At 43.9% G+C, this 24,974-nt stretch overlaps 1 protein-coding gene across 2 annotated transcripts in view; it reads left to right on the forward strand.

Moving 5' to 3' along the window:
• Positions 1–24,974, forward strand: part of PEX1 (peroxisomal biogenesis factor 1) — a 157,071-nt gene that overhangs the window by 26,606 nt on the left and 105,491 nt on the right. For both annotated transcript variants that reach the window (XM_033931140.1, XM_033931139.1), the window contains exons 6-8: positions 638–757; positions 13,724–13,847; positions 22,751–22,857. In XM_033931140.1, the coding sequence (XP_033787031.1) occupies positions 638–757; positions 13,724–13,847; positions 22,751–22,857 (351 nt within the window). The remainder of the gene's footprint in view (positions 1–637; positions 758–13,723; positions 13,848–22,750; positions 22,858–24,974) is intronic.

The raw sequence follows: 24,974 nt of genomic DNA on the forward strand, positions 1-24,974 counted from the left end.
AATTTCACTATCCTTTCTTTTAGCAATGCTTCCATTATTTTTCCAAAAACCAAAGTGAGGCTTCATCTCTGCGACCACTTTTGTGAATAGGGGCCACATCTGCTCTTATCCAATCCCCAGGAACCACTCCTGTTTCCAGAGATGTGTCGAACAAATCTTTAATAGGACCCCTCAGAACCTCTCTGAGCTCCCTCAATTTCCTGGAATAGATCCCGTCCAGACCCATTGCTTTGTCCACCTTCAATTTTTCAAGTTGTTCATAAACACTTTCCTCCGTGAATGGCACGGAATCTACTCTACATTTTCGTGTGTAACTTTGCCAGACAATCTCTATGATTTAATTCCATGAACACAGAATAGAAGTATTTGTTAAAATGTATTACTTTTGAAGCATATTTCTTTGTGTTATGAATAACTGTAGATCAGTATATTTTTTAAGAATTTTTTTCATTTTCAATATGCTACATATGTTAACTAAATTAGATAAAACAATTGATATACTTGTATACTTACTATTTTATTTTGCTGTTACTATTTTTAAAAATTATTTGAATGCATAAATTTGTAAACTGCTTCGATATTTATTATTTCCAATGTATCACATATAATAAACAACAAATCATGTTAATCATTTCAGATTCCCAGATGCCTGAGGAAGAGGCTGAATATAGAGCCTTCTGCAGCTGTCCTAGTAAAATCATCTTGTTTGGCCCCTAAAATTCCCACCTCACTTAAGCTACAACCCAAACTGATTTTGGTAAGTTTTTTAATTGTTAGTCTGGTTAGTGAGAGCTTATTTGCTTTTGGGGCCCCTTTACTAAAGCTTAGCATGTGCTGACAGACATTACCATACACTAAGTGCTAAGAAGCCCATTACTTATATACCTAGGGGTTTCCTAGAATTTACCGTATGCTAAGATTTAGTAAAAGAATAAGACATTAGCCAGCAAATTTAATAAGCATACCAAATGAGAGTGAATTTCTTACTAAAACAATTGGGGTCTATTTAATTTTTGTTGGTTACATCAACAGAAATTCAGAAAAATAAACAATATGGTAAAATCAGTGTTTTTAGTATATTTTAAATCATACTTGCAAAACTAAGTTGCTCATTTTCAAAGCACATAGACATTTTTTTGGACATTTTGAGACATCTATCTGCCAAAAATGTCCAACTAGCAATTTTGGAAAGAAAGGAAAAAATATCCAACACAGCAGTTCATACAAATAGTAAAGGAGCGTATTGGGGATGGATAGGGAACATGTTTTGGGCAAGACTAGGGAGGGTCCAGAAAAGGACGTCCAACAAGGGTAATCGAACAGGAAGAAATATCCAAGTCTTAGATTTAGAACATCCTAAGTTTGTTAGACCTGTTTCAATTATGTCCAGGGTGAAAAAAGATGCTCTGATTAGGCAGCTGACCATCTTGGGGATTAAGGCATTCTGACAAAAGTAGGAAACAAGTGTGAGTAGTAGCCTAGTGGTTAAAGCGGTGGACTTGAAACCAACGGACCCTGGTTCAAATCCCACTTTAATTCAGTTTTTCCTTTAAATTGTGAGCCCTCCAGAAATGGAAATATACCTACTGTACCTAAATAAATATATAAGCTACCTGCAACCGTGAAGGTTACCAAACTTGTATATATTTGTGTCACAATCTAAGAAAAGGTACAAAGTCTTAGTGTATGCTTACTTGAGAAACAAGGCAACAATGTCAGTTGGGTTCTGTTTATTGTTGAATTATATTGTTAATTGAAACAGTGTGGTTTGTTGCTTTTGAATCACGGGGGATACAGGCAGAGCCAGACTGCGAATGGCGAAAAACCGCGATTATCCGGCTCTGACCCACCCCCACCTCCCTGCCGCCTTCCCGGCCTTACCTGGTGGTCTAGAGGGCTTTCGGGGCAGGAGCGATCTTCCTACGCTCCTGCCCCATGCAGATCGCCATGAGGAAATGACTGTAGGGAGTTCCCGACGTAGTCTCAAGAGACTACGGGAACTCACAGCAGCCATTTCCTCATGGTGATCTGCACGGGGAAGGAGCGTAGGAAAATCGCTCCTGCCCCGAAAGCCCTCTAGACCACCAGGTAAGGCCGGGAAGGCGGCAGGGAGGAAAAAAATATGGGTTATTTTAAAATTAAGACTGCTTTTTTTATTTTTCCCCTCCCCAGAAAAAAATCGCGATTATATGAAACCGCAAATGGAGAAACTGCGAATGGGGAGGGAGAAGTGTAAACAAACTGACGCATAATTAAAAACAGCATTTGATAGACGAAAACTGTTTTCAGATTTAGAGTCAGCATGTAGTCCTTATTAAGGTACAGGTGACAGAATTCCAGTAGCAAAATGCCTGTTGACCAGTGGAATTTTCATATGCAAATTTGTGCAGATGATCTCTAAAATCCTCTATTACTATACCCATGCATCGGGAAGCAAGAAAAAATTTAGATCTATTTTTCAATTGTATTCTGTGTCTAAAGAAGTTGTAACTATACCAATTCATTGTCTTCTACAAGTACGTCAGTATATGGGAGGCTTTGTCCTCCATACCACCTATGAGGGTTAAATGCACAATTTTCCTTGAATATCTCCTCCAGAATAGCTTCATAAAGAACAAACTTGTATTGCCTAGTCATGAAGTTATGGCAGATAATAACCAATTGGCCTATCCAGTCATTCCAGTTAAGTCATGGGGAGAAGGAAAAGACAGCTGTAGCATCAATCATTGGGTGGGGGTAGAGAAGGACAGCAGTAGCATCAGTCATGGAGGAAGGAAAGGGAAAGACAGAATCAATAATCGGGAGGGGGAAGGATAGCAGCTGTATTAGTCAGTGGGAGAGGGGAAAGCAGGAGAGTAGTAAATAAGCATGTAAAAACATGACAAGGATATCTAAGCTTTGTAGAGTAGCTCACCACAATGACTCAAATTTCTAACCTCAAGTTTATATTCAAGTCAACCTGGTTGCCTCCTTTTTGGGGGAAAAAATGTTACCTTGATTTATATTCAAGTATACTGGAACAGGTTACTCAGCAGGAAGTCGATATCTGAATGTTATCAAATAACTAAAATGTTAGGAATAAAGTCATAAGAACATAAGAATTGCCACTGCTGGGTGATCCATCGTGCTCAGCAGTCCACTCACGCGGCAGCCCTCTGGTCAAAAACCAGCGCCCTAACTGAGACTAGTCCTACCTGCGTATGTTCTGGTACAGCAGGAACTTGTCTAACTTTGTCTTGAATCCCTGGAGGGTGTTTTCCCCTATGACAGACTCCGGAAGAGTGTTCCAGTTTTCTACCACTCTTTGGGTGAAGAAGAACTTCCTTATGTTCGTACGGAATCTATCCCCTTTCAGACACCTTTGCTGTTCTTTGTGCCATTTGCATTGTAACATTCCTAGGGGAGAAACAAATTTGTAGGTCATATCACTGCATCAGTATGATTTTTATCAGGATGCTAAAAGGAAACTTTAGAGCTATCCAAGAATTTGAGACATTCACAATTTAAAATGATCCTAAAATTTTGAAATATAGACTTGACAGGGACTTTGATTTGTTCATTTGTTACCAGACATTCCTTATTTTTTATAGAGTTGTTCCAACATAGAAACATGATGGCAGATAAAGGCCAAATGGTCCATCCAGTCGGTCCATCCACACCATCCATTATCTCCTCTTCTACCTAAGAGATCAATACAGTCTTCATTTCCACCTCCTCCACCTGGAGACTATTCCACGCATCTACCACCCTTTCTGTAAAAACATATTCTTTAGCACTCTCCAGACCAGTAGAGGTTAATCTTTACGAATGGGTATATATCCAATCATGACCAGCAGGTGGAGACTGAAAACAAAACTGTGGGACAGTATATAATATACTCCCTTCTCTATTTACATCAGTCTTCTTTCAGTCTCCAGCAGGTGTTGAGTGATCTGTGCCCATCTCCCTTGGTAGGGCTGTTGGAATTTGTTTAGGGGGTTTCTAATCCCTGTTTTTGGCCGGACGGAGCTTGGGCGGGCCCTGTTTGGGGGTCCGTCCGACCTCGTGGGTGTCAAACCCGGCGGGTCTCGAGCGGGGTCCCTCCCCCCACTTCCTCCACCTCCCCACATTTTTTTAGAGGAGCCTCAGCAGTAAGCCTTGCCCCCTAAATCAAGCAAGGCATATTGCTTCGAGAGCCTGTGGAGTCTGTTCTGTAAAAAAAAAAAAAAATCCTGAGATAGTGCCGGTCTGCAGGGTTGCTTCCCTGTCAGTTTACTGTTTTTTACAGTATTTTTTCATCTAACTGGCACTTTGTTTCTAGCTAGGTCGCGTATGGAGCAATTGTGCCCTTCTCCGGGGGAGTGGGACACAATTCGGTCCAGCCGCGAGGCACTCGCGGCCGGACTGATCTCGGTAGTTTGGGCCGGTGAGGTGGTGGAGCTCTGTCGGCAGCGGCTGCAGGCGCCCAGAGCTCCCCACCGATGGTGCCTCGCGAGTCAGCTGGGAGCAGTGGGGAAGCCCGGTCTTCCCCAACCGCCCACGGAGGGATTCCCCGAAGGATTCCCTCTCAGCTGATTTTTTGACAGCTGATGCCGACTTGCCTGTTTTAGCGGCTGGGACTGTTCAGGCTTCTCAGCCGCTACAGGCCATGGAGGGAGCATTTTTGGCGGGAACTTCGCCATTTTCTCTGTCTGGCCCCTCCATTTTGTCTGAAACCTCAGGTGACCTTCCCCCTGTATTGCAAACACAGGGGCAGGTTTCAGCAAGGACCCCTGCTGGGGCAGGGAGTCCCTGGGGACCCCCAGGGGTTTTTTTGCCCCCAATTTAATTTCTTTCTTTGTGCAGATAATTGGGGGTCCCACGTGCACCTGGGGGGTTTCGGGGGTGGTTTCCCTCCGCGCCCCCTATGGCTTTGCCTCCCTCTTTTCGTTTGGCGTCCCCTCTTCCTCCTTCCTCATCTAAGCGCCCGCGGGGGGGCTTGGATTGCAAATTGGTGGTCGGAGGAGCGTGTTGGCATGATTGAGGACCTGGCCGCTTTGGCGGGCTTCCAGGATCCTCTAGAGGGGACGCCCGCTGGCAGCGGGGCGGCGGGTTTCCCGTCTTCCAGAGCAGATGCGTCCGTGGTGCGCTTTTTATTCAGAGGGATGAGTTTTTAGACCTGATGTAGCAGGTCTCCTTGGTGCTGCATTTTTGAAGTTGCGCCAACGGAGACCCCGCGTATGGGGGCCCCTCTGCTTCAGGAGGTCTGTCCTGTTTCCCGCTCTTTTCCTGTGCGTCAGGATTTTCGGGATTTTGTGCTGGCGCAGTGGCCTACGGGCGCCGTTTCGTTTGGTGTGCGCCTTGGCTCATGGGTATCCCATCCCGGAGAGGGATAGGGCTACCTTAATTTCGCCAATGGGGGACGCGGTGGTCTCGGCACTTACTAAGCGGCATACTGTGCCTGTTATGGACGGTTCTGCTCTTAGGGTCTCTGAGGAGCGTACGTTAGAGACACTTCTTAAGTATAATTTTGATGTCTCTGCCTTGGGGGTCCAGGCGGCTATTTGTGTGGGGCTGGTGGCTCGCACCGTGTTTCGGTGGTCTGAGCGTGTCCTGGATCGTGAGTCTGATGACTGGTCCTTGGTGGATCAGGAGGTGGTGAAGATTGAGATGACTGCCTCGTTCCTCTCGGTTGTTCTTTGTGACTTGGTACGGCTAAGTCTGGGACTTTTGGTGGCCGCACGCTGTACCTTGTGGCTTCGCGCTTGGTCGGCGGTTGCCGCGTCCAGAACTGAACTTCCCAAAATTTCCCTTTCGGGGGTTGTTTTTGTTTGGAGAGGACTTAGATCCGGTGGTTCAGACTCTGACAGACTCTGATGTGCCCCGTCTGTCTGAGGACCGTGCCCGCCCGGCGTCTCGGGTTGACATTGCCGGGGGGCGTCTGCGGGAATTTCGCAAGTTTCACCTGGGGCATGGGACTGCTTCTTTCCAGGCTTCGGTTTTTCCCCGGGGTCGGTTGGCTTAGCGCATGCAGTCCTTTCAGGGGGCCCGTCGGGGGGCTGGGAGTTCCCCCCCCCCCCCCCCCGGTTCCCCTGCTGCCTGTCCTGCGCGATGGCTCTTTGCCGGCACCCCCTTTGGTTCCCGTGGGTGCCCGGCTTCGTAACTTGTTTCCCAAGTGGGCCGAGATCACGTACGATCAGTGGGTCCTGGTGGTAGTGCGGGACGGTTATGTACTTGAATTTTGCCCGCTCTCTGCCGGATCATATCTAGGCTCTCCATGTCAGGTGGCATGGGAGACGCTAGCCTTTCGCCAGACCCTTCAGCGCTTGCTAGATCTCAAAGCAGTTGTCCAGTGTCCCCTCAGGAGTGTGGTATCGGCTGGTACGCCATTTCCTTTGTGGGGCCCTAAAGGGAGGGGACCTTTCGGCCCATCCTTGGTTTAAACCAAGGTCAACAGGACTCTCAGAATTCCCTTTTATTCGCATGACACACTGCAGTCTGTCCTTCTGGCGGTTCAGCCGGGGGAGTTCCTGACTTCTCTCGCTCTGGCGGAGGCCTACTTGCCTGTTTCCATTCGGACCTCTCCTCAGCTCTTTCTTTGCTTTGCGATGTTGGGTCTGCACTTTCAGTTCTGTGTGCTTCCCTTGGGCCTGGCCACGACTCCCCGGACGTTCACCAAGTTGATGGTGGTCGTCACGGCGGCATTGCAGTCAGAGGGCATTCTGGTGCAACCCTACTGGGATGACTGGTTGATTCGGGCGAAGTCGTTGCAGGAGAGCGCCCGAGTTACGGCTCGGGTGGTTGAGTTTCTCCGGTCACTGGGCTGGGTGGTCAACCTTTCCAAGAGTCGGTTGGTCCCCGCTCAGCATCTGGAGTACCTCGGGGTTCTGTTTGACACCTCCTTGGGGAAGGTCTTCCTTCCAGAGGCCCGGGTAAGCAAATTGCAATCTCAGATTCGCCTTGTTTTGGCGTCCCGGTGTCCTCGGGCACAGTATTTCCTCCAAGTCTTGGGGTCGATGGCAGCGTTCCTGGATGTTGTGAGGTGGGCGTGGGCCCACATGTGTCTCTTCAGTATGCTCTGCTCCGTAGATGGTCACCCCAGAGCACAGTTTGGAGGTCCCTGTCCCTCTGTGAGGCTTGGCGCGCTGCAGTCTTCATTGGTGGCTCCAGACCTCTCATCTGGTCCAGAGGATGAGTCTGGATCTATCGCAGTGGACGGTGCTTCTCACGGATGCCAGTCTCCTCGGTTGGGGGGGCTCAGTGTCTAGGTCACTCAGCTCAGGGCACCTGGTCCATGGAGGAGGCGTCCTGGTCGATCAACGTGTTGGAGACCAGAGCCGTCCCTCTGGCGCTGTTAGCCTTCCACTCCCTCTTGATGGGCAAGTCGGTCAGAGTCCTGTCTGACAATGCCACAGCGGTGGCTTATGTCAATCATTGAGGCACCAAGAGCGCTCAGGTGGTGGAGGAGGCGGCTCGGCTCATGCTTTGGGGCGGAGTCACGCCTTCTGGACCTCTCTGCCTCTCACATGGCTGGGGTGGAGAATATTCAGGCGAACTTCCTCAGTCACATCTTAGATCCCAGAGAGTGGTGTCTCAGCCACGTGGCTTTTCAGTTGATAGAGCAGGCTTGGGGTCAGTCCCTGATGGACCTGATGGCCACAAGTGGCAATGCCGAGGTGTTCCGCTTCTTCAGTCGTCGCAGGGATGGACTGGCTGAGGGTCTGGATGCTCTGGTTCAACCATGGCCAACAGAGGGGCTGTTGTGCATGTTCCCTCCGTGGCCATTAGTGGGCAGAGTTCTTCTCCGCATTGTTCGCCATCCGGGTCTGGTGGTTCTGGTGGCTCCAGATTGGCCTCGACATCTGTGATACGCAGATCTGGTGACACTCTGGTGGCGGATCCTCTTCCTCTGCCTCCCTTGGACGACCTTCTGATGCAGGGTCCCATTCCCATGTTCGACCCGTCTCCCTTCTGTCTTACGGCTTGGCTTTTGATAGGGGTCGCCTTGGTAAGAAGGGGTATTCAGATAGGGTGATTTCTACACTCTTGGGGTCCTGGAGGCTTTCTACCTCTCAGGCTTCTGTGTGGATTTGGCACTTCTTTGAGGGGTGGTGCCTGGCGCGGGGAGTGGTCTCTCTTCGCATTTCTGTGCCTAACATCCTAGAGTTCTTGCAAGATGGCCTGGATAGAGGCCTGGCTTCGGCTTCTCTCTGGGTTCAGCTTGTTGCCTTGTCAGCCTTTCGGGGGTTTGTGACAGGACAACGTTTGACAGCCATTCCAGATGTGATTCGCTTTTTGCGGGCGGCCAAGGTGCTCAGGCCTCCCGTGCGGCCCTCTGTTCCCTCTTGGAATCTCAGTCTGGTTCTCTCTATTCTGATGCACCCGCCCTTCGAACCGTTGGGCGGCTGCTCTTTGAAGGACCTTACTCTGAAGACGGTCTTTTTGGTGGACATTTCTTCCGCTAGGCATGTTTCTGAGCTACAGGTTTTCTCTTGTAGGGCTCCCTTCTTGGAGTTTTCTAGGGAGCAGGTTGTCTTGAGGCCTGTTCCTTCTTTTTCTGCCGAAAGTAGTTTTTCCTTTTCATGTCAATCAATCTGTGATCCTCCCGGTCTTGGGTAGTTGGGAGGGCTCTTCTGAGCAAAGACAGCTGCGCAAGTTGGATGTTGGTCGGGTCCTTCGCTCTTATGTGCAGTGGACCCAGGAGATCAGGAAATAAAATCATCTCTTTGTCCTTCTGACTGGTCCTCTTAGGGGGGCTGGCGCTTCTAAGGCTACTATTGCATGCTAGATCAAGGAGACTATTGCTTCCGCTTCTCTTCTGGGGCAGCAGCCCGTTCCGGAGTTTCTCAAAGCTCATTCTACTCGGGGTCAGGCGGCTTCTTGGGCTGAGTCGTCGCTCGTGCCTCCAGTGGACATTTGTAAGGCTGCGGTTTGGTCTTCCTTGTATTCCTTTGTCAGACTCTTTCAGGTAGATGTTCTGGCGCGTCAGGACGCGGTGTTCGGTGTGTGTGTTCTGGTGTCAGCCCTTCGGGGGTCCCGCCCGTGTGAGGGACTGCTTTGGTACGTCCCATTCATAAAGATTAACCTCTACTGGTCTGGAGAGTGCTAAAGAAGGAGAAATTAGGTTCTTACCTGCTAATTTACTTTCTTTTAGCTTCTCCAGACCAGTAGAGGTCCCCACCCTGTCTGTTGTTGTTGGGGCTGTTTCGCGGGCAGTTTTTGTTTTTTGCTGCGGGTTCTAGTATTTTTCTAGGGCCGGGGAGAATTAAAGAACAGCGGCTGTGGCTCGGCTGGCTTAGCTGGCGAGCTGTGGGGACATTTTCCTTCTGGTATTTCTCCTCTGCATTTTCCAACAGCATTTGGGTATATTAGTTGCTACTCCTGTTCGGAGTATTGTTTATTTCTGTTTCCAGTTCTTCTGCTTGGCTATTCGGCAGACTGATGTAAATAGAGAAGGGAGTATTAGAGAATGACACGGTGGCGGTTTACCCGCGGCCACCGCATTTAAGCCGCGGGTCACCGCCGAAAACGGGGAAGAAAACTAGCAGTCGCTGCGGTGACGGGGACAAGGCCATTCACCGACCGCGGAAACGGTGAACAGGTTTGTCCCCGCGGGCCAATGTACCCCCTTCTAGGAACCGCTATTTACCTGTGTTTCACCGTGCTCCTCATTTGTCAGATCAACCCTTCCTGCCAATCGCAGCAGAAGGGTACCCAACCCCTCCTGCCGGTCCTCCCAATGGCCTCCCCTAAGATCGCCGGCAGGAGGGTACCCAACCCCTCCTGCTGGACCCCCCCCCCCAACGAACCCTCCCACCCCGGAACCCCCTTAGTCTTACTTTCCAAGTTGGACCGGACAGCTCCTCGCTCGTCTGGCCAGCAGGCCTGCCTCCGTCCAAATGAGGCGGGCCCGCCCCTCCCCCCCCCTGCCTAACCCACAGGATCCTAGGGCCTGATTGGCCCAAGCACCTAAGGCCCCTCCTATAGCGGGAGTGGCTTTAGGTGCCTAGACCAATCAGGCCCTAGGATCCTGTGGGTTGGGCAGGGTAGGGGCGGGCCCGCCTCATTTGGACGGAGGCAAGCCTGCTGGCCATACGTGTGAGGAGCCGTCCGGTCCAACTTGGAAAGTAAGACTAAGGGGGTTCCGGGGTGGGAGGGTTCGTTGGGGGGGGGGTCCAGCAGGAGGGGTTGGGTACCCTCCTGCCGGCGATCTTAGGGGAGGCCATTGGGAGGACCGGCAGGAGGGGTTGGGTACCCTTCTGCTGCGATTGTCGGGAGGGCCGTTGGGGGGGTCTACAGGAGGGGTTGGGTGCCCTCCTGCCGTGATCGCTGGGGGGAGGGGAGACTTGCAGCCGTAGCCGCGGTCACTATGCTAATCACGGCAGGGAGATCTTTGCCGCGATTAGGTACAGCGGGGAAGGGGTAAAACGCGGACCTCACGGACCTGACGGACCTCGCGGATCTAAACCCGTACGGCCTTAAAAAGCTGAGGTCCGTCTGTGTCGGTCCGTGTCCGTGCAGCTTGTACTGTCTGTCGCTGACAGACCTTGATGAGATTTTAGCGCTGACGGATCAGTCTCAGCATAGGGAGGGAAAAGTGTTAGGATCCGTCAGCGCTAAAAATCTCTTCGAGGTCTGTCAGAGCCAGAGACTCGTGCTGGAGTAGCAAAGCAGAAGCCAAGAGAGCGGGGACATAGGTTTTGGACGTGTGTTATGGAAAAGAAGTCTCCAAACTCCAGCACGAGTCTCTGGCTCTGACAAACCTCGAAGAGATTTTTAGCGCTGACGGATCCTAACACTTTTCCCTCCCTATGCTGAGACGGATCCGTCAGTGCAAAAATCTCATCAAGGTCTGTCAGCGACAGAAACTACAAGCGGCACGGACACGGACCAACACGGACCTCAGCTTTTTAAGGCCGTACGGGTTTAGATCCGCGAGGTCCGTCAGGTCCGTGAGGTCCGTACAGCGGCCGCGTCTACTTACCATATAGGCTAACATTGTAAGCATTTAAAGTACATGTCGTGTTTGTTTTTGCATTGCTAGCCCCAGGGGTGGTGGAAGATTAGTGATTGAAAAACTGTATGAAAAATAACTATTTTAAATTTAGTGATCAAAATGTGTCAGTTTTGAGAATTTATATTAATTAATTTTTTCTCTGCGTGTTTTGTTTTTGTATAGTTATTAACTAATATTTAACTAAGTTTTAAAGTTTTAAAGAATGTTTCCTTTATACGTAAATAAAGAAAAGTGAATGGGATTGCAGTGGCGGTGACGGGGCGGTGAATGGGGTGGCAGTGGCGGTGACGGGGCGGTGAAGAGGATGGTGAGACGGGGACGGGGCGGTGACGGGGATGGTGAGACGGGGACGGGGCGGTGACGGGGATGGTGAGACGGGGACGGGGCGGTGACGGGGACCAATTTTTTCACCGTGTCATTCTCTAGGGAGTATATTATATACTGTCCCACAGTTTTGTTTTCAGTCTCCACCTGCTGGTCATGATTGGATATATACCCATTCGTAAAGATTAACCTCTACTGGTCTGGAGAAGCTAAAAGAAAGTAAATTAGCAGGTAAGAACCTAATTTCTCCTTTTCTTACATTACTCCTGAGCCTATCGCCTCTTAACTTCATTCTATGCCATCTCCTTCCGGAGTTTTCCTTCACTTGAAAAAGACTCAACTCCTGTATATTAACACCACAGAGATATTTAAATGTCTATCATATCCCCTCTTTCCTGTCTTTCTTCCAGTGTATACATTAAGTTCTTTAAGTCTGTCCCCATACGATTTATGACAAAGGCCACTAACCAGTTTTGTAGCAGCCCTCTGTACCAACTCCATCCTATTTATATCTTTTTGAAGATGTCTCCAAAATTGCACACAGTATTCCAAATGGGGCCTCACCAGAGATGTATACAAAGGCATTATCACCTCCCTTTTCCTAATGGCCATTCTTCTTATGCACCCAAGCATCTTCCTGGCTTTGACTGAAAGGTCACTTGGACACACAAAGTCAGAGGTGTGAAGAAAGTACAAGAGGTTTATTACAGCATACCGGACTCTAGTGCAGTTAACAGTCTGCCTACTAGAGTGTTAGAATCAGGAAATACACGGACTTTTATGCCCTTTTCGCAAACTAATATATGCAAAAACTACAATTTTCATTTGTTACTTCTATAACTTTTCTACAATTATTATTGGTCCTAAGCCAGCACTTATGATAGGTTCAGGGATACAACTTATAGTCCTATAGGAAACTAGCTCATTTCTCTGCTTATCTAAATCTTACAGCTCTAAATGTTACATGTACAGAAGGGCAGGGTACATCATGGCTCAAACTCTTATCTATTCAGCTTACAATGTGGTAAGGCAGGGACATACATTTTAGGCAGATGAGGTCAATAGATTGTACACTGTTTTCAGCTATGTAGGCCAGAGCAATATTGTCCACAAAAAGACAAACTTTGCCGGACAGTCCTTCCGCAATATCACTCGCACGAAGATATTAAATAGAACCGGCCCAAAGACAGATCCCTATGTCACTCCACTAACAACAACCTTTTCCTCCGAGCAAACTCCATTTAGCACTACCCTTTGTCTCCTTTCTCTTAACCAGCTTTTAATACAGTTTGTCACTTTAGGATCACATGCATTCATTTTATTTATCAATCTCCTATGTGGCACCATGTTGAAAGCTTTGCTAAAATCCAAATACACTACATCTAGTACCCCTCCCATATCCAACTGTTTGGTCACCCAGTCAAAGAAATCAATCGGATTCGTCTAACAAGACCTTTCTCTTGTAAAACCATTCTTCCTCGGGTCCTCAATCTGTTTGATTCTAGAAATCTCATTATCCTCCGCTTCAGAAGCGTTTCCATTAGTTTACTCACTACTGAGCTCAGATTAATTCTTAACCTCCTCCTTACTTCTGCTCTTGTGCAGAAGGACCACATCTACCTTCTTCAGTCCTCCGGGACCACACCAGACTCTAAGGAAGCATTGAAAAGGTGAGACGACGAAACCACCAGAACTTCTTTGAGTTCCTTGAGTATCCTGGGATGCATCCCGTCAGACCCCATGACTTTGTATATTTTTAATTTAGCTAGCTCCTCACAAACACGGTCTTCTGAGAATCTTTCTGGATCTACTACACATCTATTTTCAACCATGAACACAGGACAGAAATAATTAAGCAGTTCAGCCTTAATCCTTATCGGTGTGTGCATATTTGTCCCCTTCACCCTTGAGCCTCGCTATGCCATTTTGAGAATGAGGAAGTTCTTGAATAAGTCTTATAATATCTTTCACCTTTCTCGGCCCTCTCTATATTACCCTTCTTTCCTCAATCTCTTCCTTCTGTAATTAACTTGTAACTTTGGGCAACATCATCTTTAATTTTCCACTGATCTTATAAGGAGCTCAGCTGTTGAATGCTAGTATATAATATAGGTGATAAGTTGTATTTTGAGCCCAATAAAAACCTCTAGCAGCCAACTGGCTGGGCTTCCAATTGTTTCCTCATATTTAGGAGCTTTTGTTAGCAAGGAAGGAGAGGGATCAGTCATAGATATAGTCTCTCAACTTCCTTGCACTGGCCTTGTATAGAGGTTTTAGGCAATCATGTTTAAGGCACATGTTTCAAATTACACTAGTGAGGGGTGAGTTGGACAGCTTAATGACAAATGGAAGGATATAAACAGTCTACTGCATTTTTTTTTATCTGTGGTATTCAGGTAGTTTGTGTTTCTTTTTCCTGTTCAGGATAAAAATACAAATGAAGAAGAAATAAAATCTTCCTTCAGTACCTGGGTACAGTTAGGGAGTTCTGTGGCTTTCCCTTGGGTTGTGGCATCTACAGACAGTATTCAGCTGCCCCTTAAAGAAGGTAATTTTGTGCTTTATATGTGCATGGAGTTTCAATAATTCATTTTTATTAGGTTAAAAGCTCTATAGATTTTAAAATATGTGCAAAAAAATATTTATAAATTAATATTCTGTTGCCATTATGCAGCTCAAGTGTTAAATATATTTGGTGTAGGGTGCTCTGAGGGCTGTTCATGAGAACCCGTGCATAGTAGGATTTGTTTCTCTGAGTCTGATGGGCTCTCTGGAGAATTATGTGTCTCTCCTAATTGTTGCAACATTTCATTTGCAGGATGAGAATGAAAGGAGCTTATAAATAAGCAGTTCCTAGTCATTTGTCGAAACAACTGAGGAAAGGTTTGAAAACCATTAATTAGTGTTTTTTAGGTTGTCCTTCAAATTGGGTATAGTATCCACTTAAATAACTGGGTACTAAGAAGTATCAGAGTTCTCCTTGTTCTTTCTCTATTCTAGGTCAGAGTTTCTTAGCCCTCTTGTAGAGGCATACCTAGCCAGGTAGATTTTCAGGATTGTCACAGTAAATATGCATAGATTGGGTCTTTGTTGAATATAGATCTACTGTTCATTGTAAAAGTTTGTACAAAGTTGTATTCTGCTGGCAGAATTAACATAAGAATGTTCCTCAATCGATACAGCATACTGTATACTTTAAACTGGAAAGAACAATTTTATAGAAATACTAAAAAAAAAAAAAGAGTTAAAAGTAAGAAACCAAAAAGTCTTGATTGCATAAGTCTTCCACACCCTTTGCTATAGCAAACCCAGATTTGCTCTGGTTCCAAAAAATGTTGCTTTAAGACATTATGGATTTTTTGTGGGTTTAAAAAAATATACAGTATTATATTTAAATCCTGCCTGTCAGCAATGTTCTGAGTAGGTTAAAAAAATAAAATTGAATAAAGATATTGTACATGGTACACACATGAATTAGGAAAACATAAACTGCATTTATTAAAAATGTACAGACTGCCTTATTCCAAAGTGGTGTACACATAGTATTCATTTACAAATATCATCCTATTTAGGAACCATTAAAAACATTTTCAAATGAAAATGCCATTATCTTTTATGAAAGGCAGCATAAACAAAAATCCCTTATCAGACATGCTGTTCCATAAGATACAAGTAGATGCAATCACTGAAAATATTCTTGTCACATGATTTCATTTTTAAAATGATCCTTACATTGGGGAAATCAAAAAATCACAAAGACAAGCATGAGAGGATCTGACAGAAAAGTACAGTGTCCATACTAAAACAGTAGGGTCATCTTATCCCTTAATAGAATTAAAAAACTTAAAACAAAATTTTATAATAAATAATGAGCGGGTAATGAGCTATGTGTAAAGCTTAATGATTGACCCCAGTAACCTTACCAATATGGCATTTGCATAATTAAAACAGGGGAAACTAAAATAGTTTGCAAAATGGTCGGAAAATCTGGAGATGCTAAAAGGGATCTAAGGTATTGAAGCACGGGGAAGAGCCTAAGGCCTGATAGGTTCAGACACAAGGGGAGAGGCCTTAGGCTTCTGAGCCAATCAAGCCTTAGGCCCCTCCCTCTGTATCTAAAGCCCGATAGGCTCCTCCCTCTGTGTCCCAGCTGGAGCCTTAGACATCTGAGCCAATCATGGCCTTAGGCCCCTCTCTATGCATTACATGATGGGGAAGGCCCACCATTTTGTAATAGCGGGCCTTGGAGCAGGAGGGACCGAGCATCTCTCCTGCTCTCAACTTCTTACAATGGTACTGGAGGGGGGGAGGTTCGGGGGAGCATCTGGTGGTAGGAGGGAGTGGGCATTCCTCTTGCCATTTTTCATTTGCATGGGGGGGCTTCCATTGGCAGGGAAGAATGGGCATCCCTCCTGACAATTTTGTCTCACATGGGGGGGTCGCCATGGCAGGAGGGAATGGACATCCCTCCTGACAATTTTTGCTGCTGTGGGGGGGGGGGGTCTCCTGGTGCTGGGGAGAGCCATCATTGGCCTGGGGGAGGCTTTTTTAATGGGTCAGATTTTGTTCGTGTGTAACACATGCACAACATCTGTGCCATTAAAAAAAGAAAAAAGCCCCAACAGCTGAGGAGCTTCCCCAAATTGGCCTTGCGCATGTCAGTTGCTATCAGAGTGATTGATTGGATGGGGATTACCACAAACCTCCTTGCAAATAATATGGAGACTGCTATAAAGGATTTGTGAACTGAAACTGGATTTAAAATACACTCCTTGTAAATAGTTTAAAAGTTTGGAATTACAATTCAGATTTTTCAAGTAAAGTACGTCTATTAATATTTCATCAGTCTCAGCTTGATTTACATGTGAAAGACTGTATGAAGTGATTGGACCCCAGGGGACGGTATCCTTAGGTCTACCGGAGTAAGTTCGACTCTGGCCTGTGCCTAGCTCAAAATAAACCCCTGAACTTGTTTTGTAGATCCTGGTTGCGGATACCAGACCTGAAGAGCTAGCTGGTGCCCCAGAAGAGTATGAGTGAGACCAGAGTTACACCTGCAGCAGCAGCTGACGCTGATTCTTAGGCAAGCCTCTAAATCAGTGATTCTTAACCTTTTTTGAGAAATGGATCCCTTTAAGAATCTGATGAAAGCTTTATTTATCAAGATTTTATTGTCTCATACATATATGATATACACAAAGTATTATTAAACTTTAAAGTAAACAATATTTTTTAAAAAATTATGCAAAACATAATGGCCACTCATTTATAATTATGAAATACAATCCTCTTGTGCAAAATAAAACAGATCTACTACTAGTATTTTCTACTATCATTACTACGGTACTGCAATATCCACTCTCTTGCTATCTGTGAGAAAAATCAACAGTACCGGGTTTTATAGTGAATATAAATGTTAATTTTTATCTGACCCTCATGGGCACCCTGAAACCCATCCATGGACTCCAGATTAAGAACCCCCTGCTCTGAATAAAAGAGCAGCATTCAGGCACATAGAAACAACACACAACAAAGTTGCAGCTTTTAAATAGTGGTGCCTCTTTGGGGTTGTTCAGGTAGAAAGTAATGATGTCACCAGTTAGGGGCAGAATCAAACATGCACATCCTGCCAAACTACTCAGTCTTGCAGTGGCAGCTTACACTGATTTCATATGGCCAAGCCCAGGAAAACTGTATTGGTGGAATCTTGGATGACCAAGAAGACCAGGAACGGCATGGAATAGGAACACTGAAGCAGTAGCATAGTAAATGATAACAGATAAATACATGAATGGTCCATCCAGTCTGCCCTGTAATCACAATTTCATGATTAAAATGGCGTGTTTTTCTTATTTCTGGGCCATAGACCTTAGAGCAGTGTTCTTCAACAACCAGTCCATGGACCGGTGCTGGTCCACAGGGCTGGCATGTGCATCAGGCTCAAAACTGTGTTCTTTAACTGCCGGTCCGCGGTGTGATCGATGCATTGTTAATAAGATTAAAATGAATGGAAAAAATAGTGTTACAATTAGGACTATGGGGGCAGGGTCTAGGGTAGAGATTGGGTAGAGATGGGCAGGGTCTGGCCCATGACTTAGCCCAGTGTTCTTAGCTGGTCCACAAAATAATTATTTTATTTCTGCCAGTCCATAGGTGTAAAAAGGTTGAAGAACACTGCCTTAGAGGTCTACTGGGTACTGACCTTGGTTTCCAACTACTGGAGTTGCCATTGACGCTCACTTCAGCCTATCCAAACCATCTCCTTTATGGTGAAAGTTAGCCCATTCATATTCTAAATAGCGAACGTCTGTATTCATTCCATGCTTTTTTTAATTCCATCACAGTTTTCCTCTCTACCATCTCCCTCGGGAGGGCATTCCAGGCATCCACCACCCTCTCTGTGAAAAAGAATTTCAAGTTTAAGTTTCAAGTTTATTAAAATTTGATTAATCGCTTTACATAAAATTCTAAGCGATATTCAATTAAAATGAGGGGAATACAAGTAATCGTCTAAAACATGAATATTACTCTTAAGTCTACTACTGCTCAACTTCAATGTACAGTATGTCCTCTAGTTTTACCAATTTCCCTTCTCTGGAAAAGATTTGGTCCTATATTAATACCTTTCAAATATTTAAATGTCTATCATATCACCCATGTCCCTTCTCTCCTCTAGAGTATACATGTTGAGGTATTATTTATTTTTTTATTTACAGTATTTCTAGCCTGCACTATCTAAAGTTCTAGGTGAGTTAACAGGGTGTACATACAAAAAGAAAAAAAAAAGAATATTATAGAACAAATCATTAAAAATATGAAAAAAGTAATAAAATATCAATTATAAAATAAATCTGACATTAAAAACATAAAGTCAAAACTTCTGAAGAAGAAATGCCAGATACATGCATAAATAGCACAGTTTTGATTTTTCTTTTAAATGATTCAAAACTTGTCAGAGCACGAACCAGTAAACCAGTTGAGGAGCAAGAATCAAGTTGTTGGGCTGGAGAGTTGAACATAGAGCAATAACCAAGGTAAAGCAAAAAGGTGAGATGAATAGAGAATCCAGTAGATGTATACCAATACTCTGTGTTGTACTAAGGTTAAATAGAATCCACATATCTCTTATCACAGTAGTTCAGCTCATTTGAAAATTCCTGGATAAAGAAATAACCGATTTCTGTTGTATAAAGTGAATATGAACAAAAATTTAAAACATATACCTTCAAAAAGATACAGATAGGATGTCAGTCCAGAGGAAGGCTACTAAAATGGTCAGTGGTCTTCATCATAAGGCCTAGTCAGACAGACTTAAAGATCTCAATATGTATACTTTGGAGGAAAGGTGGGAGAGGTGAGATATGATGGAGACATTTAAATACCTGTGTGGCATAAATGCACATGAGGCTTCAAAATGAGAGTATAGGATGAAGGTAAAAGGTGATAGGAATAATCTAAGAAAATACTTTTTTACAGAAAGGGTAGTAGATGTGTAGATTAGGCTCCCGGTAGAGGTGGTGAAAACAAAGACTGTGTGGGACAGGCACATGAGGATCTCTTAGGGAGAAGAGAAGATAGTGAATGCTGTGGAGAGACAAACTGGATGGGCCATTTGGCCTTTATCTGCCATCATATTTCTAAGTTCTATGTATACAGATATGCCAAAAGATCTCGAGGATAAAGTTACTTATGTATAGGCTGAGGGAGATTATCGGCCTCTTTTACAAAGCCGTGCTAGTGGCCCTGAAGCCCATAGAGATTTAAAGGGCTTCGGGGCTGTTGCTGTGTGGCTTTGTAAAAGAGGCCATATGAGAAATTGTAAATGTTTGAGTGTTCTTGGGGCACTGTCATATTTGTCATTATAAAGCAGAAACAGTTTGGCATTACTAAGGTTCTGCCTCAATCAGGCCATCATTTTAATTGAGATTACTTTAAAAGAACTGCAGAGATTATGGTTGAGACTGGGGCAAATCTTGACTGTTTGGCAGTTTCAAGGTTACTTCACAATATAATTTGTGCGGAAAGGTGGCAAGAAGCATGCCTACATGTATACACAAGATGATTTTGTTGTCTGATGAAACCAGAGTGGAATATTTGGTCTCGGTCCTAAGCAATATGTATAAAACTAACATAAAATAAAACAAAGTTTCCACTGGTGAAACATGCTCAATACCTTCATCCCTCTTAAATATATAGCTACAAGCTAACTTCAAGCCAGTATAGCACAGTGGGGAAACGCCTCAGATGTTGCAAAGCTAACTAGCTTTGTAACTAGAAAGGAGAGCTTAAATAATTAATTAGCTCCCTTTCAGCATTCTATCATAGGCGAAAAAAACCTCCTAAGGTTTGCTTGAAAAAACAAAGCAGTACTTATCTTTTAGCTGCGTTGACTGTTATCTTCTCTACTGAGTCAATAAACCACTGCTATTTTCTCTTCTGAGTCAATGAGCTGACAGTGGCCAGCAGTTTCAGTATCTGCTGATCATTTCTTCAGGGCTCTGAAGTGTTAGCAACACATCGAGTCTGCGGGGTAAGGTTGTAGCTATATGTTTAAGAGGGGTTTCACCAGTGTGTATTTATACTGGAAACTTGTTTTGTTTTGTTTGACTGTGGATTTTGTTTTGTTTTGTTATAAAAAACTAACAGAACACATTAGTCTGCTAACACCATCCCTAACATAAAGCTTGGTGGTTGCAGCAGTGGGACAGGGAGGCTTTTGAAAATTGAGAGAGATGAATCTTGCTAGGTGTAGGCAAATCCTGAAGGAATAGTTGTCTGTCTTAGATCTAGGACTGGGGAAAAGATTTTACCTTATAGTAGGGACTACGATTCTAAGCACAAACCTAAGACAACAATACTCAGCAAGAAAAAAGTGAATGTCAAGTGGTTCGGCCTGAATCCAATCGAAATTCCACACATGATCCACAACCAATCTGAAAGAGCTTGAGCCATGAATAATGAGCCAAACCCATGTCTTCCACTGTGTAAAGTTGATAGACTTTGATTTAAATTTCTCATGGCCATTGTTTCTGCAGGAGTTTCTACCAAGTATTATGTCAAGGGATGTGAAGACTGGTGCAATCAAGACTTAAATTTCTTATCATAAATGCTTTTTGAATGTTTTTTATAAGTGCTCTTTCATGTTGAAAGTGTACAGCATGTTCTATAGATCAGGAAAACACATTCCTCATAATAGACTTTGAACTGTATTTTTAACCAATGGAATATGAAACTTGTACAAGGGTGTGAATTTTAGTTTTATAAGGTATGGTATCAAAAGTATTCATTTTGGATATTCTGAAATCCAGATCGGTTAGGTGTGCTTCAAGGACAAGGTTGGGAAACAGTACTCAAAGCTGGGGCATTTTCTTTTATTTTTATTTTTCCTGAAAGGTTTCTCCTCTGATGTGGACTTTCTGCACATTTTCTTACTGACTTTATAAACTAGCCCAAGGACAGACCTATAGCTGACAGGCATAAATCTTGACTCATTTTTGAAATCTGGTAAAAGTGCACTTTAGCCAGCCAGTAGATATCACTGTTCAGCAGTGACGGAATACCCCCTTCTTAATTGGAAAACTGTAAATATGGCATTTCCAGCCAGCCTGAGGAGCAAGAGCTAGGTATATGTTTGGAACCCTGGCCACCTTTATGACTGTGTTACCACAAGTTGGTTCCAATAGATGCTTTTAACAGAGGAACTGCTAAGTGATTCAGAATATAGCCATTCATTTGATAGAATGAAGATTTTGGTTATTGTTGTACCCTTATTTATGGATGCAATATGCAACAATAGGAGTTTTGTTAATTAAGAAGCCAGGACTGATGAATTGTAAGTAAGCAGCAACTTTATTGCTTAAGTGAATATCTCACCTCTGATGGTCCCTAAAAAAATGAACACATTGATTGAATAAGTTGATGTGTTCTATATGTATATTGTACTTTGACCATTTCCATGAGTTTAGAAAGGTGGTGTATAAATGAGTAAATTTAAAGATTATTTTTGAGGTTTTACTGATTTCATGAAGTACAAAAAAGGCAGAGGGGGGGGGACCTTTGTAATCTTTTGTGCTCTCATCCATCTATTGCTGTAATTTTATTCCAATGTGCAGTGCCACTTTAACCAGTCTGCATGTGGCAGGGTCAAATCTGAATTTTAAAACGCTGATCTGTATGGAGAAAAAAAGGGCAATGAACTTGTGACATTATCACTTCTTATGCTTGTAATTGGATTTATAAGAAGGAATGGGAACATAAATATTAGTCTTGCCAAAGTTCTATTTTATATCCTGGAGAAGAAGTGTATTCTTAAATGTTGGCTGCAAACTTCCCCCTCCCTGGATGGTACTGGAGGAATAAATTCCATACATTGATGTTATGGGAATCTGCACATTTTCTCCAGGAGCTGGAGTAAAATCTTCCTTTCAGTGTGGTCTTCCTACTTATCCACTCTTTCTCCCACGTTGAGGAGCCAAATATTTAACATTGCAGAAGCCAGCGCTTCCCTTGTTACCAAAGCCTAGTTACTGAGGGGAGAAGGAGGAGCAGAAATAAGGGGTGTGAGGGGGGGAACACTGTAGGGATATTGTTCTGATCGCTTGATCTGGGCCATAAGAGTGAAGATCCGGATTCTTTTATCTTTTGTATGGCCATCGGCCGTGATTGATTTAGTTGTACTCCTGAAATTTGAATAACTTGTATCTGTTCTGTATGCTTTAAGATGATTACCTTGAATAAACAGTTTATACTAAAAAAACATTTTTTTAAAAAGGCCTGGCAATCTACTTCTGTATTCTGCCTTGAAAACTTGATATCATTATCAAGTTACTAGGACTCGAACACGAGTCGCTAGCACTTAACACCAACTAGAGTTGCAGTGATTCTGGAGCAGGAGAGGGCTAGGTGACCATGTCAACAACAACAAAAACTCTGCACCATGGCTCCTATGTCTTCCCAAGGATAATGGTGGCTCACTGCACCCACAAGTGCTCGCATGTCTCCTCTTTGGATAGAAGCCTGGAAAAAGTACCTGTGAGTTAATTACTTGCTGCCATGCCTAAAAAGTCATAAAGGTAAGATCATTTCAGTATGGCTTACCTTGGAAGAGAGCTATGAGGATTCATGGGGTCCAGATGGAGAATTAATGCAGATTAAGTGTGGGGAGAGAGAGGATGGGGAATAGGAGTCATGATATCCAGTCTTGGGAGAGGAGACAATAGGGCCTGTTTTACAAAGCTGCGCTAGCGGCTGCAGCGAGATAATGGCCCCGAAGCCCATTGAGATTTAAAGGGCTTCAGGGCTGTTGCCACGTGGCTTTGTAAAACAGGCCCATAGTTTCAGGACCCTCTGATCTCAATTTCCCTCCCTTATAAATATATAAATAAATATATACACACACATGCGCGCGAACACGATCAGGTATCAATATTAGCTTTTCTTTTTTTTTTCTAGGAGTGAAGGAGTTTGTTCTTACTGTAATACATCCTACCTTTGAAGAGAACAGTTCAGCGAATATTTTTATGCTGAGTCCCAGCTTTCTCCAGAAGACCAGTATAAAAGTAAATATCAAGTAATATCAGGTATTGTATACCATGAACTTGTTTGGCTATTGAACTGTAGATTATGAATTTGTATTTGTTTATCAGACATAACAGAGATGCTGATATTGACACACTTCTCTTGCCCTCCCATTATTCTTGGGATGGTGCCCGACAGACAGGTTGCTGTAGAACCTGTTTGTCGCTGTCCCTGCCCCATTCCTGTAAGTTCTGCTTAACCACATAAGCCTCGAACCCTTATGGTTTTAAAGTGTTTGAAGCTTATGCAAATGAGTACGGAACTTGCAGGAACAGGGCAGGGACAGGAAAACTCTCTGGGAGAGGATGGGAAAATGAGTTCCCGTAGGGACAAATTTGTCCCCGTGTCATTCTCTACTGTTAGTAGTGATTAATCAACAGCATTAATATAAATAGATATACACATACATAAGCACACACAGATATAATAGGAACTTTGTTTTACATAAACACACTAGATATTTTTGTCTCTCAGGGAGGTTAAGGCCATAGCAGAGAGACTGAACAAATTTTTGCTTCAGTCTTTACAGATGAAGATGTAAGAGATCTACCTGAATCGGAAATGGTTTTCAAGGGTGATGATTCGGAGGAACTGAAACAAATCTTTGTGAACCTGGAAAACATACTAAACCAAATTGTCAAGTTAGAGTGATAAATCACCTTGATCGGGTGGTATACATCCCAGGGTAAAGAAAACTCAAACATGAAATTCCTGATCTGCTGTTAGTGATCTGTAACCCATCACTAAAGCAGAAAAATGAGGTGATAAAGAAATGATTAGTAGTGGTAGAAGTAAAAGAATAGAAGAACAAAATAGCAGTATCTTCCAATTTCCAAGCTTTTGTTTATAAACTATCAACTGTTTAAGTTTCTAAGCAAAGCTCTATACTAACATTGATTTAACAAGTACAATAATAACAGCTTCATATATAGTAAGCACCTCCTGTCCTTTAGCTGCTGCAGTCAAGTAGATTTAATTACTTCACACATGGGCGATTTCATCTGACACAGTCCTGCATATTGAACTTTTCCTCTAGTACTGAATTACAGAACTTTTTTGAGGTAGCTCAGCTGACTGTGAGTGTGTACCATCTGTTGACTGATGCTGTCACACAGGACCATGCTAGTCTTTTGTTTTCTTTGGAGCTATTTATTGTTTATTGAGAGCTTCTATACCACTACTAATGACTAGACAGTCAATTCAGAGTGGTCTGCATGAGCTTCTGTAAATGTGTTACAATACATGAGCTTCAGTAGAGGTGTTAAAATATAGTTACAAAGAGCTTCTGCGAGGTGTTACAGTACATGGGCTCTATACAGAGTTATAGGGGCTTCTGTAGAGGTGTTACAATACAGAGCTATTAATACTGTCATAATTATGTCATAATCAATCATCCTACTTACCTTATTGACACATTGATCATTCTACTTATATGCATATGTTTATACCAAATCAATCATCCTACGTATATTCACATATAATACTAGGTTTAGTATTGCAGCTAAGGAGGTTGGTCAAATCAACTAAATATAATCTGTATACACGTATCTGTATTGTGTTTTATGTTTATCTACAAAATATTATCTTCCTCAGAGTCCAGTTTTCTGGGCTTTGTCTAGAGGTTCCACAGAACTGGAGAAGAGCAGACGTGGTCTCTCTTCACAAAAGTGGTTGCAAAGATAAAGTGGGAAACTACAGGCCAGTAAGCCTCACTTCAGTTATTAGAAAAATAATGGAAATGTTGCTGAAGGAAAGGATAGTGAAATTCTTAAAATCTAATGGATTACAAGACCCGCGGCAACATGGGTTTACTAAAAATAAATTATGCCAAACGAATCTGATTGAATTCTTTGACTGGGTGACCAGAGAATTGGATCAAGGACATGTGCTAGATGTAATTTACTTAGATTTCAGCAAAACATTTGACACGGTTCCTCATATGAGGCTATTAAACAAACTCCATGGGCTGAAGTTAGGACCCAAAGTAGTGAACTGGATTAGAAGCTAGTTGGCAGACAGACACCAGAGGGTGGTGGTTAATGGAATCCATTCGGAGGAAGGAAAGGTGAGTAGTGAAGTACCTCGGGGATCGGTGCTG

This window comes from Geotrypetes seraphini, chromosome 2 (genome assembly GCF_902459505.1).
Source record: "Geotrypetes seraphini chromosome 2, aGeoSer1.1, whole genome shotgun sequence".
Lineage (NCBI taxonomy): Eukaryota > Metazoa > Chordata > Amphibia > Gymnophiona > Dermophiidae > Geotrypetes > Geotrypetes seraphini.